The sequence below is a fragment of the Phyllopteryx taeniolatus genome, chromosome 1, assembly GCF_024500385.1.
Source record: "Phyllopteryx taeniolatus isolate TA_2022b chromosome 1, UOR_Ptae_1.2, whole genome shotgun sequence".
NCBI lineage: Eukaryota > Metazoa > Chordata > Actinopteri > Syngnathiformes > Syngnathidae > Phyllopteryx > Phyllopteryx taeniolatus.
The window spans coordinates 11,328,240-11,343,262 of NC_084502.1; the positions used below are offsets into that span (position 1 = coordinate 11,328,240).

Consider the following 15,023-nt stretch of genomic DNA (forward strand, 5'->3'; position numbering starts at 1 on the left):
ACTCATGCAGGTATAGTATAAGGTATACAACTTTTTTGTTTTATATTGTAAACTTTATTTTAGTGTGGTTTTATACATTTAATAGTGAATTGAAGTAGTTGGTCCAGTCTGTCTGTTCAAGAATAATAACGAAAGGTTGAGGGAGGTGTGAAGCACTGTTGACTGTTTTGAAAATTTTGAAATTGGACCATGACTCTTCAAAGACCAATGGGAGCGTGTTGCTGTGGGAACTTGTGCAAACATGGTGGGAACACAGACAGTTCTCAGGACTGTTTCGATCTTCCCTCTTGAACAGTTACCACTGTCCTATAAAAAAAATAAAAATAAATAAATACTCATGACATGTACATTAGTTTCAAGACCACCAGTTTCCTTCAGTTACAGTAACACACTTGTAAATCGAAAATCCATGAACGAATGACATGTAGGTTTTTTTTATTATGATTATTTTGCTTTCAAATGTCAAAATGGGCCAAATTTGACACATTTTACAGTACAATCCTGTTATTTTATTGAACCATACATTCATGAGATGCATTGCCACAGAGTACATTTGTATATTCGCATATAAGGTAAGGCTTGTACATTGTAAGTAAACATCTGAACAACCACCATTTGAGACTATTGAGGCAAGGTTAATCCCACAAGCAATGGTGCTCTTTGGTGTGGTCTACAAGAATCCAGTATTTTGCTTTTATTGTATTTTTTGTCTGGAGTTGCTACCTAATCTCTATTGTATTTTCTGACCTAAGCCATGCCAACGTTACATTACAACACACAACTAGTGTCTACTGTAGTAGACATTTGAACTTTGCCACGGGCAAGCCAAACTGGGTTACTTGACCGCATACACATACTGACATGATTATTCACACATATTTTTATTCAATAAAAGAGAAATATGACCTTCCACGCTGAACACTGTTACCACGGTTACCACTGTCCTACAGAAAGCAGAAGGCTCATCAAATTAAGCTCCACGGACTATACTTGCACTCTTATGACTTTTTATCTCAAAAAAAAAAATAACTATTTAAAGAAAAATATCTTAATTGTGAAAGAAACATTTTTTTTTGTAATCCAACTTTGTACTCATAAGATTCCAATTTTATTCTTGTACAGTGGTGCATTGAGAGTTTCTTTCCGTGACCGCACACTTAACTTAAAACACTGACATGAATGGAGATGCAGTGAAATAATCTCTCTCTCTCTCTCTCTGAATCTCACTCATATCTCAAGACAAAAAAAAGGCCCCGTGACCGCTCGTATCTTGAAAACGTCGAAAGTGAAACCACTCATATCTCAAGGCGCCACTGTATTCTTTCTTTAAAGTGTGGCCCGAATACTCCTTTGTAATTTCCCATGTGGTTTCCTCCAGTTAAAAAAAAAAAAAAAAAAAAAAAAAATTTGAAAGCGGTAAACATCTACTTGAAAAAGTGAATTTCACATGCACTATTTACGTATACACGATTTCATTGACACAACTAAATATAAAAAGCTAATTGTGCGTTTTTTGTTTTTCAATGAGTTTTAGCAGCCCAAGCAGCATACTATCCTCAGGCAGTTTTTAATCTACTTCTTCGGCCAAACTTGTCACTCAGTACAGTTTTGTGCCGCCTAACCGTACCCAAACATATCAGCGTCGTGAAAGGCAATAAAGTTTCCAAAAATCTATCCGCTCATCGTATTTGGGCCATCTCCTCCAGAAACGGTGTTTTCATGCATCCGGTGCAGAGCTGGTCCATCCACAGCGGTGCCTCGTGCTGCAAAGGGGTGCGGCGTGGGTAGAAAGTGTGCGAGAGGTCGTAGTTCAAAAGACAACTGAGGGAGGCCATGTAGAGGTCGGAGAAGCGAGACAGCCGTCTGGAGAAGTACGTGGGGTTGTGGCACGTTCTGAAGATGCTGCCGAACTGGGGGTTGAACAGGTTCTTTGTCATCACCCTGGGAAACAACATTTAGGATGAAAGTCAAACAATTACGCAGAATGTTTGAGATTGCTCCTTGCCAATCAATTAAAAAAAAGTAATGCTCAAACATGGCAATGTTATCGTTAGTGTGTAACACAGCGGTACCTCGAATCACGAGTGACCCGACTTGTGAGTTTTTCGAGATACGAGGCGTCGGTCGGTCGATTTATTTATTTTTTTTGCCTTGTGTTATGAGCAATGATTTGAGTTACGGCCGCAAGATGGCGGTAGCAAATTTCAGAACAAGCAGCAGTTTCGCAGAATTAAACAAATTTTAAAAAGAGGCTTCAAATGTTTTAAAATTTTTTTTACGAAAAGTGTTTTTTGGGGCTCTTAAACAACTCAATAGCATTTCCATTCATTTCAAAAGGGGAGACATGATTTGAGGTACAAGGAATTTGAGTTAAAAGCATGTTCACTGATTGAATCAAACTCATAAGTCAAGGCATGACTGCATAAGACAATACAGTACAAATGCCATCCTCACATTCAAAAGTCTTTCCGTGAAGCTGTTGAACTGTCGCTTCAAAACCGATTCATTTCAACCGGAGTGTTACAAGTGAAGGGTCAAGCGTATTGTAATTCTTTATCCTTTGTGTATTTTTGAAGAATGGCAGAGTAGCAAGGTAAACACAAAGTGACAGCTAGACTGGTTAGACCAGCCTAGTGAATAAGAAGATCCTTCAAGCTGCCACTTCAAGGGCGTTTGAGTGACATCATTCACCTGAGTTCTTCTCGCTCCTTCTGCCACTCGTCAAGCACCTGTTTCGAGTTCGGGTCACGGTGCATCTAGAGAATCAAGAAATAGTCAAAAGGTAGCTGAGCACATCTTTACAAGCCCTCTGCTTTTAGATAGACTTTACCTGTAATCGTTCCATCAGGCCGGTGAGGGCCTGGAGCCACGTGAGGCTGAGAGCGTAGCGGTCTGTGCTTACAACTTTGGTTTCATGCTCCAGTTCTGGTACAATGGCGCCTGTACGCCAGCCGTGTCGTAGCATCAGGTCCTGCCGCAAAGAGAAATTATTGTCTGATAGTAGAATGAGTATCTGCTCTATGGCACTAAAAGTTTGCACAAGAAAAGGAAAAAAAAAAAAAAAACCTGAAAAGGAAACAACATACTGTAGCAAACAAAATTCCAACCACACCTACCACATTGTCCAGCAAGCATTGCCCTCTAGTGTTGAATTTTTGCTTTTTCTCATTAATTATAGCTTTCCACTATGCTACAAAGAGAAAAATCTTGGGGCGCATCTTTTAATCCATTACTTAATCGATACAACCTCTTGCTTCTTCATCTTACCAATACCTTTTGGACATTTCTGTGCCATTTGGAGAAGGCCCTTTTCTCTTCTTGGTGCACAATGTAAGGTCCCTAAAGGCAGGGTTTGATGACTTTGGTATAGGAAAAAAACTAAATACTGACCTCAACTCTATCAAAAACCATAGGAGGAACTATCCACAAAACAAAGAGACAAATCACACTTTGTGTATTTAAAATAAACATAGTTTGGCCCTAGAAAAGGCTGCTTAAGCTTATTGCTAAACGCCATTAACGATAATATAAATGCTAAGGATTAGCATCTACTGTATGTGGTGGTATTATAACCCTTTAAGCAATGGATATTTGAACACAAACGTGAAGAAACACTTATAGACAGACAATGTAACAATACTCAGGCATGTATCCTTAATCCTCTAAAAACAAAAAAAACAAAAACAAACTAATATTGCAGCTTACTGAGTCACTTACAGTGGTTGTGAAACTCTTCTTGATTTCTGTCTGCATGACTATATTATATTGCCCCCGGAGGCCAAGTCACACACACCGGACGGCGCCGCAACAAATGAATCATGGAACAAATTAAACTCATACTGTATCCCAAGGCACCACTGTATACATATTTCAACAATCTTGTTTAATAGTGTGCCTTGGCTCCATAAAGGTTTGGAAAAACTGCGCTGAATAAACATGCACTTATTGATGTTGGTTAGCGAACACGGTAACACTCAGCATGGAGCCACTTTATCCTGACACTCACAGCCAAGTCGCTATAAAGATGGTCTCCAAAGTAAAGAACCTTCGATCCTCGCCAGCCCGTCAACCTGAGAAAGTCAAACAAATTTCCCTGCAAGACAAGACAAACACGCCAGTGAGTCTGTGATTGATATGGAAACAACACTTCTGCTCTCCACCTCACCTGATGTCGACCACGCAATGTTTACACACACACACACACACACACACACACACACAGTCAAAGCACTGACCTGTTTGTAGATGTGCCCTTTGTCTAAACTGCTGATCTTTTCCCAGCGAAGGTCCCCATTTCCATCCAGGCGTCTGAAGGGTCTGCAATGCACAGTTTGAAAATTAACACTGCACTTCAATACATTAAAATTGAAAATGTACTTAATGATTCACATAAAATCCATTGCACATCATTTAAATAATGTACCTAAACAAAGGTTTAAAAAATACTTCTTAAAGAATAAATGCTATTTTTTTTTATTTGAAAGTTAAATACAGCTGATTGGTAGTGATTTGTTTCCCCCACATACCGCTAGAGGGAGCCACACTAAGAATCATGAGCGACATTACTGAGCGGCTGTCTTCAAGCACACTACAGCAGCAGTCGCCAACCTTTTTAGCACCACAAACTGCTTTCACGTAAAGCAATTTTTGATTGGCACCTGTAGCGATAAACCCATATTTTAAATAAGATTCCTGATATTGGCGGAATGGTGACCGACTGGTTAGAGCGTCTGCCTCACAGTTCTGAGGACCGGGGTTCAATCCCCGGCCCCGCCTGTGTGGAGTTTGCATGTACTCCCCGTGCCTACGTGGGTTTTCTCCGGGTACTCCGGTTTCCTCCCACATTCCCAAAACATGCATTGTAGGTTAATTGAAGTCTCAAAATTGCCCGTAGGTGTGACTGTGAGTGCGAATGGTTTTTTGTTTATGTGTGCCCTGCGATTGGCTGGCAACCAGTTCAGGGTGTACCCCGCCTCCTGCCCAATCATAGCTGGGTTAGGCTCCAACACTCCCGCGACCCTTGTGAGGGTAAGGGGCTCAGAAAATGGATGGATGGATGGACTCCTGATATTGTCTCTTAAACATAGCCCTCTTTTCCTTGGAAGTTGTATCGTATCGCCATATCACTTGACCAAGCGGTTTAACGTGTACAGCGACACACGTGGGTGTACCCGTTGACTTCTTTCAGACTGTGATAATAAATAAAGGATGTTTCGTTCACTCGCTCCGTGTGGCTTGGTGGTTGGAGACCGCTGCACTACACAGGACACGTTGGTACATACTTGACGCAGTCGGTGAAGAAGTGGGGTTTGTCCGCCTGCACGATGATGACGTCAAAGAAGTCTCTCCACTCTTTTCCCACCATGTGCGTCATGCCTTTGTCCCTACACATGGAAGAGAAACCGTCCCTTAACTCATTCACAACCAGCCTTCCCACTTAACATGGATATTTGACTTCTAAAGCTGTCAATGGCAGTGAATGTGTTAATTAATATTTGTGAGGCCAAAACCTGAGATACTAAAACACTTACACAAAGCTGAAGGGACTGTTGGTGATGAGGAAAAGTTTCTTTCCATGACTGGCGAGTCGGTGCAAAACAGCATCTGTCTCCTCTCCTCTCAGAATGAACTTGTCTAGGCACAAAGAACAGAACTCACAGACAAATGCTTGCGTTGTCCAGACTTGAAAATCTTACCAAGATCTTGCATGATCCACTTGTACATGAAGCCTTTGAGGTGAACCATGCCAATTGCTTCCTGAAAGTGACAACGGGAAAATGTTCTTTAGGTCAGTCACTGCTGGTAAAGCTTTGAAAAAGCTGCATAGACTTAGTTGTGTTTCCCTCCAAGGCGGAAACCCTTGTCAGTCAAGCCCAAGAGTTGTTATTCTTTGCCCAACCAAGTTCTTTCACTCAGCTGATTCCTGTGCTTCCAGCTGAGGAATGTGAAAGCACTGATTTTCTATACCGCGCAGTAGGAGCCAGAGCTCTGCAAACATGAGGTGCGGGAGGCTCAGACCTTGACCCATACCGTGACTATCTGCTTAAGCTAGGACACCCACCGTTGAGGAGGTGCAATGGTGACTCAAAAGACTCGTTTCTCAAATCATATTTCCCCACAGAAATGAATGGAAATGCCATTAATCTGTTACATTAATCTGATATCTGACAAACACAAAAACATTAACCAATCTAGAAAAATAGCACTATGATATTGAAATTCTTAACAACATAATACATAACAGTAATGACGTAAACAAATTGAATGTTAAGAAAATAAAGAGTCTTTGCCACAGTTTTTGCTTCAGTTCAATGGACATTGTGCTGCTCCTTCTGATGTGTCCACCTTGACCACCTGGGGGCAGTTCAATAAAATAGAGGCATACAGGAGTTTCACAATTGACTCAGTGAGGTGGCGTAATATTGGTAATTTTTTAAAGACTATATGCCTGTGAGTATCGTCTACCATTTGTGCTCAAATATCAGTTACTTAAACGGTTATAACACTGCGACACCGATGCTATATGTTGGCCCCTCTGCGGCGTTTTGCATTATTTGTTAGCATTTAACTTAGCAGACTTTACTAAGGCAAAGCTATGTGGTTGTTATAAATACACAAGGTGCAATTCTCTTTTACTTACGTTTGACAGTAAACCTGAACTGACAGTGGCAATAAACAACTTGAAGCCTCTTTTTTTGAAGAATTGTTTACCATCTAACAAACTGCTACTTGCTGTAAAAGTGAGTCGAGTTTACTGCCACCACACAGCAATCATACGTCAAATTTTTGCTCGCAAGTCAAAGCAAAAAAATACAAACTGGACACCGACTACTTTACATTGTAGCTTTTTTATTTCTTCAGTGTTGCCCTATACAAAAGTTAAAATAAAATCGACAAAAAATATGAGGGGTCTACAGTATTCACTTTTGTTAGATACTGTATCATTGAGATCCAATAACTAAAATGACTATGGGTCTAATGACCACTCATCCCGTGTTTCAAACAAACAGAAGCTGCTCAACGATGATTATTGGGTAGCAACAAGAACAAACCTTTGAAACTGCAAGTGATAGTGCACTGACAAAATAATCTATACTGCCTTTCACCCTCTCCCCCCGACCATCTTTGTTCAGATACACTTTCTGGTCCAAAGTTTTACTAAACATCTACAATTGATTCAGCTAAAAGCAAATGCACGTTTTGCTTTATATTTGGTAAAAAATGGCAACGCGATTGAATAGAAATTGTGCCACTGCGAATGGGATGTGGTGCTTTCCTTTCCATCAACTCAGTTTGTTTAAAAAAAAAAAAAAAAAAAAAAAAAAAAATCATATCTGCACATGTAAGCTCATAAAAATGCATCAAGACATAATTCATTTCATAACTTACACAGGTTTACGGTCTATACTTGAATACTAACTGTCGTACTTACTGAGACATCTTTGGAGAGGTGTACTGGATCATAATCAATGTCATTGGTGATGAAAAAATCATTTGCCACAGCCAAGAGAGTCATCTCAGGGATGGAGAAGATGTCCATGAACTGTTTCACCTTAGGGCCCTGTTACAAAGCACAACATTTAGTAAAAGCTTTCAATATTCCCATCAAGATTTAATTGAGACTTATTTTTCATTCTACTGCAAACCGGGGAGGCTGGGCTGAGGACGATGTGAGTGAGGTGGTTTTAAAAAGGATTAGAACATGAAGAGGCTCCTCGAAAGGATTCACATTCCAAACATCCATCAGCGTGAGCTTCCCCCTAATGAGCGAATGGGACAAATAAAGCTTTGTAACGTCCAACAGACTGGACGCAAGGGAGAGAATAAGATGATCGAAAACAACTATTATGTGGACACATCCCTGCTGCTTTATGACGACACCGGTGCAAACGAGATTACAAAATACACCATGATCGCTTATGTAAGCAAATGACATGGACAGTTGGATATTTAATAATATATTTTTTTTTCATCATCACGACATCAGAGTTTGGGATATTGACATTGAAAGGAATGAGAGTTCCATTAATCTGTTCCACAGTAATGGCCTAGTTAAATAGAATATATAGATTGGGATATATATGGAGCCGGTCAAAATTCCTCAGTCAGCCGCAGTAATAGTAGTCACTCTTTGCAGATGATAACGAATATATCGCTCACATCGGGCTGAAACCACCTATCTCTGAATTTGGTCAATTTCATATTTTCTCACAAATCAGCATTATTGCTCAGTCCCAATGTGGGTACAGAATGTAATTTTTCTCCAATTATTGACCATTCTTAAGTGTTGAAAATGTCCTGCTCTCTTTAACGATGCAATGTTAATGGCTCAATAAACATGCCATTTTTCCCATTCATGCCATGCCAGTTTCCTGAAAAGTGATGCTGTTGGAGATACGGGTATTCGCCAGCGAGAACAGAGATATACTGTCTGTCTGCGGGTGTTGTTGCACCGTTTGTGTTCAAATTCTGTATCTGTTGCTCAAATGTCCCATATTTTCCTAAACCAAGTTGTTCTAGTATTTGGGTTGTAATATTGGCTCTATGGTGCCCCAGAAATGTAAAATATAAATGAAAATAGTCCACACTTCCCTTAGTTCCAGACGTTTTTCTTCCAAGGCCTGAAATCATGTCATTGGAATTTCTCGAGCTTATCTACATCACGAGCGAAGATCTCCGTCTACCTCTCCACTCCCAAGCCAGCGCTGTCAGCATAACAAACACGTGTTCTCTCTACACGGGTCTTCTACACGGAGGCACTCAATCAAAGGAAAGGGGGTGGTCTTAGCCAAATATGGTCAAAGCAGACACAAAACTGGGTCAAACAGAAGTAACTGTCAGAGGGGCCCTTTTCTGGACACTTGTATGACAAAATCATGGATGTTTACTATGTACAAAATGGCTGCTTGTTGTCCAATGAGTTGAGTTTACTGTCACCACACAGTACTTGTGTCTCAAATTTTTGCTCACAAGTCAGCGCAAAAATCAACTGAACGACATCTCATATCTTGAAAAACAGGTCACTCATCTCTCAAGGAATGTTCTATTCTAACCTTTCCATAGAATCCACTATCCTGCTGCAGTGGGATATGGTAAGTTCCTCCGTAGAGCTTGAGGACTTCCTCGTCAGGCACTGGCTTGAGACCCCTGTCATTAAATAGGAAAAATGAAAACACAGGGTGTGACATCTTAGGCTCTGCAGTTTTTGTAAGTATATCATTACTTTGCCCATGGCTCGTCAAATGACATTGGAGCAGTGTTGTAAAATTGTCCGATGGCCGTTTCCTTTTTTTGTGGCTCATCAATTGACTAAAGTGTCACCTGACAAGACGTTTTTTTCAGTCCGTGAATGCAGTTCAGAGTCAGTTTGAGAGGCTTTATGGCTGTCACACTGCTCCAACACATTGCACAATTTATGCTATCAATGGCAAGTTTCTCGAAACAGGATCGGTTCTTGACAAACCATGCAGTAGAAGGTCTGTTATACAGTACCACCACTGATGGAGGTGTGAAGGCCATAAAGCCACTCAAACTGGCGTTAAGCTGCAGTCGAGACAGAAAAACTTCTTGTCAGGTGACAATTTTGTCAATTGATGAGCCACAAAAAAAGGAATCGTATAATAACTTTTGGAATACTCTGCAAATATTGGCAATAATTTTTCACCTGTATACTGTTCCTGATTGAATGTAATGGAAGGCATCTATCTTCATCAGGAGACCCTACAGGGGAGAAGTAATTTAACCTAAAGATGCTGCTGCTTTAAGGAAATACAAGAGCTTTTCTTTCAGCAATGTAAGATGATTTACCTTTTGGATATCATAGTGCAGCCCCCGAGCTGCAAAGTTGGGAATGTAATCATAGCTGAGGATTCCCTCGGGGTACTGTGGAGCAGGAGCGCAAAACAAAAATGTGTGTGTTTGTGAGATTATGTTGCCAAAATCTCATCTCCACACTGGCACAAACCTTGAAGTGCTCAATGAGAAAGTCCCTCGCTGTGTTGTAAATCATTGTGTTGAGCGCATTAGAATACAAAGCCAGCGTGTAGTCGTAGTCAAAGCCGTAGATGTCCACTTCGGCCAAGCTGACCTCGTTGTTGGCGTAGATGGCCGACGAGTTGAGGGACTTGCACGCGCCGGGTGGAATTAGCTCTGACGGTGCAAAGTTGGTATTTCAGAAACCTGGCCTACTGAGAGCTGGCCCTTAGCCTGTAACATTTGGTCCAGACAGACATGCTTGCAAGGGAGGTGGAAAATTTCCAGTAAAATTCCCACAGGAATATAAAATGAGGAAGTTTATAAATATTCCAAGCTAGAAACTTTCCATTGGAATTATGGGAACTAACTGGGAACTGAGGGTAATTTGACAGAAAGGTATCGTATTCAAGCATAAATATAAACATTTAGTTTTGTCATAAGCAGACATCCATGCAAAAGTAGATTTCTCTCCTTGCCCACATGCGAGGGCATTACAGTACCTTATTTGCTCCGTTTTTGTTTGTTTGTTTTCACATCAATTGAGTGGCAGCGTGTATGCAGCTTGTTCCTAATGCAAATTGTAGGCTGGCAACACAAAGAAAAATATTTAACTTTAGTGCTTGCGTGACAAGGTACCACCCACCGGATTTCCTTGAAATATGGTTGTTTTCATCAGGATTATGCTTAAATATATTTTGAACGACTATATTTAAGTTCCCTTTAAGAGCTCGCCTTCAATTTTGAAAATGCCTGGTTCATTGCGGTTTATTCCCATTAATTCCAACTGAAAATTTCCAAAAGTGTGAAAGCTATGGAATATTTTTAGAGTCAAATATTCGATCGATTATCCTATTGATTATTGAAGTATTCGGATAAAAAAAATTTATGTGCATTGTTATATCAATTACATGTACATGTGAGGGGCAGGTATTATTTTTGTCCACTTGGGTTAGCCAACCTCACGTTCTACTGTAGTATCTGTGACTTTTGGGTGTGTACAGCTTCAAAAGGCTCGGCCTGGCGGGTGACGTGGGCATCAGCAAACAAGAGTGTAGAGTGCTTGTAAACTGGCTAACCCGTTAGCCAGTTTGGCTGTTGAATTACTCGGTGTGAGTTGTGGCCATTGGCAGCTCGTGAATTAATGTGCTTCTTATGTTTTTTGTTTTCTTACCGTTTGTTCAATTAAGCGATTGAAGTTTCACCGGCAACTGTCTATTTCTGAACAATTGCAGAGGCATTACAATTCATTGTGATGGTAGGCTATTATAAATGAGCTTTTTTTTTTTTTTTTTTTTTTTTTAAATTGAATTATTAGTCACTGAAGACTTGAACTAACACAAGGAGAAAAGCGGCAGCGCATTGAAAACAAGCAGTTTTAACGACACAAAAATGTTGAAACCTCTGAAGGAAATAGGAAGCCAAAATCAGTCTGCGGAGGATCCAAGATGACTTCAATTTGGAGAGCCTGGCAGAATCTCAGGAAGTTGCATAATGTGTACTTCTCAACTGATTTCATCTATGCAATGTCCAGCTAAACAGGATACCAACAGCGTGTTCTAGATATTGTTGTATTTATCACAGAGAGGGGACGCAAAATCCTTCAGATAGACAGTCAGCGTGGGTTTCAATCGCGCTGTTGTATTTGCACAGTAACACAGGAACACAGATTAAATGAAGAGTTTACACACTGCCCATGAGAGATATGATAGTGTGGCTGGGGGGTGCACTGGGGGGAGGCAGCTGGACATGCACCCACCAGCTTTGGCTTCAGTTCCCTGGAGCTACACTACAGTCAAAATGTCAAAGTTTCACTGAGTATTTACATTATCATTGGTACTATAATATCTGTTGATTTATTTAGGTATTTTTCCCCTAATATTGGTTAATTTAAATGTATTTGTTTCTTCATTATGCATTGATTTGATTAAACAATCAGTTCATTGATGTTACTATAAATATTTTTAAAAAAACATTTTACATGTACATTTTAGATTTTTTATTTATTTTATGAAAAAAATTGTTGATTACCAATATTTTTCAAATGTCCTACGAGTACTACTACTACTGCTGCTCGTGACATTATTAAATTCTATCGGTTAACATTTAGTGCTTTACTAGTACTAGTAGTGGGCAAATGTCAACTAGTGCCGTTTTGCCTCATTAGTAACATGCAGAAGTTGTTCTACAGGTGTGCAAAAATGCATACCTGTTACAGAAATAGCCTACTACTTGCATGTACTCACGCATTAGTAGTGGGTGGAAAACCATTAGTGCATTTATCCAATATCCTTTATATTGTGCTTATTTGGAAAATAAATTCTAATCAGACACAGTCATTCTACCAGTACGGACAATGAGAGTACTTACTAGTAACACTATTCAGCACAATAGTTGAAAAACTGTCTTACTAATAACATTTCTCCCCCGTACTGTATAAATTTTGTGCGCACTTGCAACACAACTTTGGCATACTAGTAGGAGAACTACTGTACGTTACCAGTGAGTCAAAACCGTGCACTAGTTGACATCTGCGACTAGTACTACTAGTGAAGAACTACATGTTAACTAATACAAATTTATGCCATGAGTGTTTCCAGTAAGATGCCGTTGTCAACTAGGGCACAGTTTTGCCTCACGAGTAACGTGTGGTTTTCCTATTAGAATGCCAAAGTTGCTCTACTAGTATGCAGAAATATCCCACTAGTTACTAGTGCATGTAGTATCGCACTAATAAAAAGCTGCTTGAGCATTTACTCAATATCCTTGACATACAGCTTAGTGGAGAATGTTACTAGTAAGACAATCATTCTACTATTGTGCTGAACTGTCTTACCAGTAGGGAGAAAGAGTGTACTAGTACTAAGCTAGATTTCAAGGATATTGAATAAATGCTCAAACACCTTTCCATCCACTAGTATGCCCTTTGTCCGTACCAGAGGTGGATAGTAACGCACTACATTTACTCACTTCCATTTACTCAAGTAATATTTTCCATAAACTGTACTTGTCAGAGTACTTTAAATGCGCCGTACTTTTTACTTGAGTATTTATGTGACGAAGGATCGATACTTTTACTCAGTTACAATGATAGGCATGCCGTTCGGTACTTGTATTTATTCATTCTCGCTTGTGCGCGTCTATTTTTAGACTCCATCTTCGACTTCCGCATAGGCTGCCCAATGCGCCAATCAAACGGGATCACTGATGTCACTTGACTCCAACTCACCAATCATACGACACAAGGCAGTCACATGACCGCACATATAGCCTTCGCGAGTCAATTAAAATGAAGTTACTCTTTACTTGAGTAGTTTTTTCATTGAGTACTTTCTTACTCTTACTCAAGTCAATATTTGGATGACTACTTTTTATTTTTACTTGAGTCATATCATTCTAAAATAACAGTACTCTTACTACAATACTTGGCTACTCTACCCACCTCTGGTCCGTCCTGGTAAAACACTTCCGTGCACGAGTGTTTTACTAGTAAAGTTTGTTGCACTTGTATGAGATTTCTGCACAACTTTGGCATACTTGTAAGGCAACTACTGTGTATCTTACTAGCGAGGTTAACCTGTGCACAAGTTATCATCCCCGCGCTAGCGGAATTTTATTTCATGAGTGGTATTACTAACATAATGTTGTCAACTAGCGGTCACCAGCAACATTTTCCTACTTGTTTGCCAAAGTTTTCCAGCTCGTGTGCACAAATTTCACAGTGTAGTGGTAAAATGTTGCTACTAAAACAAGAGTAAGAGTTCAATTAGTGCACTGAATGTTCTTACTAGTGAGGATGATTATCTGGTTATCAAGAACATTTAGTAGGGGGGGGGGGGGGGGACGAGTTCTGAGAAGTAAACTAAACAAACGGTTCTGGCTTTAGGTTTCAGGTTTTAGACACTGAATCCAAACCCCATGCGAGAGCTTTGAGTGGCAAGAGCACAGTAACAGGCGAAGGTTATTTCGAGAGATGATCCACGATTAGAATTATGTCAACTAGTTTGGCATTCTACTGACCGTGGACGAGTCGTCTCAGGTCGGAGTAACGAGCCCACAAGTAGGATTTCTGGTCCACGGGAGCAGTGGCGGTGGTGGACGCCCGTCTCCTCGCGCCAGTCACACCGGGCGCGCCCGCCGGCTCCTCGGCTCGCTGTCCGGCCGCCACGGCGGCGGCGGCGGCGTGGGTGGGGGTGGTGTCCCTGAGGGGCGGCTCGCTGCGCGGCTGCACGTCGCCAACGCTCGCCCCCCCGGAGGAGCCGGAGCAACCACTTCGTTCTTTTGTCCCGTCGTGGCCGCGTAAGGTGACGCAGCACGCGCCGTTGACTTTCGGGGATCGTTTTCGGCTTCCTCCGCTCCAGAGCGTGCGGGTCAGCGACGTGGCCGCGAGCTTCAACGACATTGGTGCGGGCGTAAACAATCGCTTAAGCCGATTGCGCGAGAACATCAACAAGCAACGCACACGTACTGATCCTTGCTTTCAGTACAAGCACGCCCCTTAAATGCAAAACGGGGCGGGGCGTCTGTTCTACCAGCCAATGAGGGATATTTACCCAGAAGCGGGAGTAACCACCTACAAATACTTCGTTACTAGACTGAAGTAGATTTTTCTGTAGTATTTTTCAGAACAGTATCTGTACTCTACTGAGTATTTATTTTCTTACAACTTGTACTCCTTACATTTGACAACAGATACCTGTGCTTTCTACTCCTTTGTCAAAATAGCCGTGTTACTTTTTAAATCTCGTCAGAGGTTGAAAAAATATATGAGTGGTTCTCAAACTTTTTAAAATAAAAACAACCTAAAAAAATTACTTCACTAAGTACCAACATATTTCAACATTAAAATATAGTAACGTAGTAAGCCCAAGGGTTCTTAAAAACAGGAGTTATTGTTGTGAACAATAACACTATGCTCAAGTATAGGAAAATGAAAAAAAAAGCTACTTAAATTATTTAATTAAAAATGTATTGCATATAAAGGTTCAATAGAAAATGTTCTTCGATAAAGTTAAAATGTAAAATGTACTGTACCTGAGAACAGTAAAAAT

At 40.6% G+C, this 15,023-nt stretch overlaps 1 protein-coding gene across 1 annotated transcript; it reads right to left on the reverse strand.

The window, feature by feature from the left end:
• Positions 1–418: 418 nt before the first annotated feature.
• nt5dc2 (5'-nucleotidase domain containing 2) lies at positions 419–14,464 on the reverse strand. The gene is made up of 14 exons (XM_061771177.1): positions 13,993–14,464; positions 9,965–10,149; positions 9,808–9,882; positions 9,665–9,720; positions 9,054–9,147; positions 7,433–7,561; positions 5,697–5,757; positions 5,532–5,634; positions 5,283–5,384; positions 4,236–4,317; positions 4,007–4,093; positions 2,831–2,971; positions 2,692–2,756; positions 419–1,941 (listed from the first exon to the last, which is right to left on the reverse strand). Exons 1-14 carry the CDS (start codon positions 14,417–14,419, stop codon positions 1,680–1,682), a joined length of 1,869 nt encoding a protein of 622 aa, XP_061627161.1. The 5' UTR covers positions 14,420–14,464; the 3' UTR covers positions 419–1,679.
• Positions 14,465–15,023: the final 559 nt, after the last annotated feature.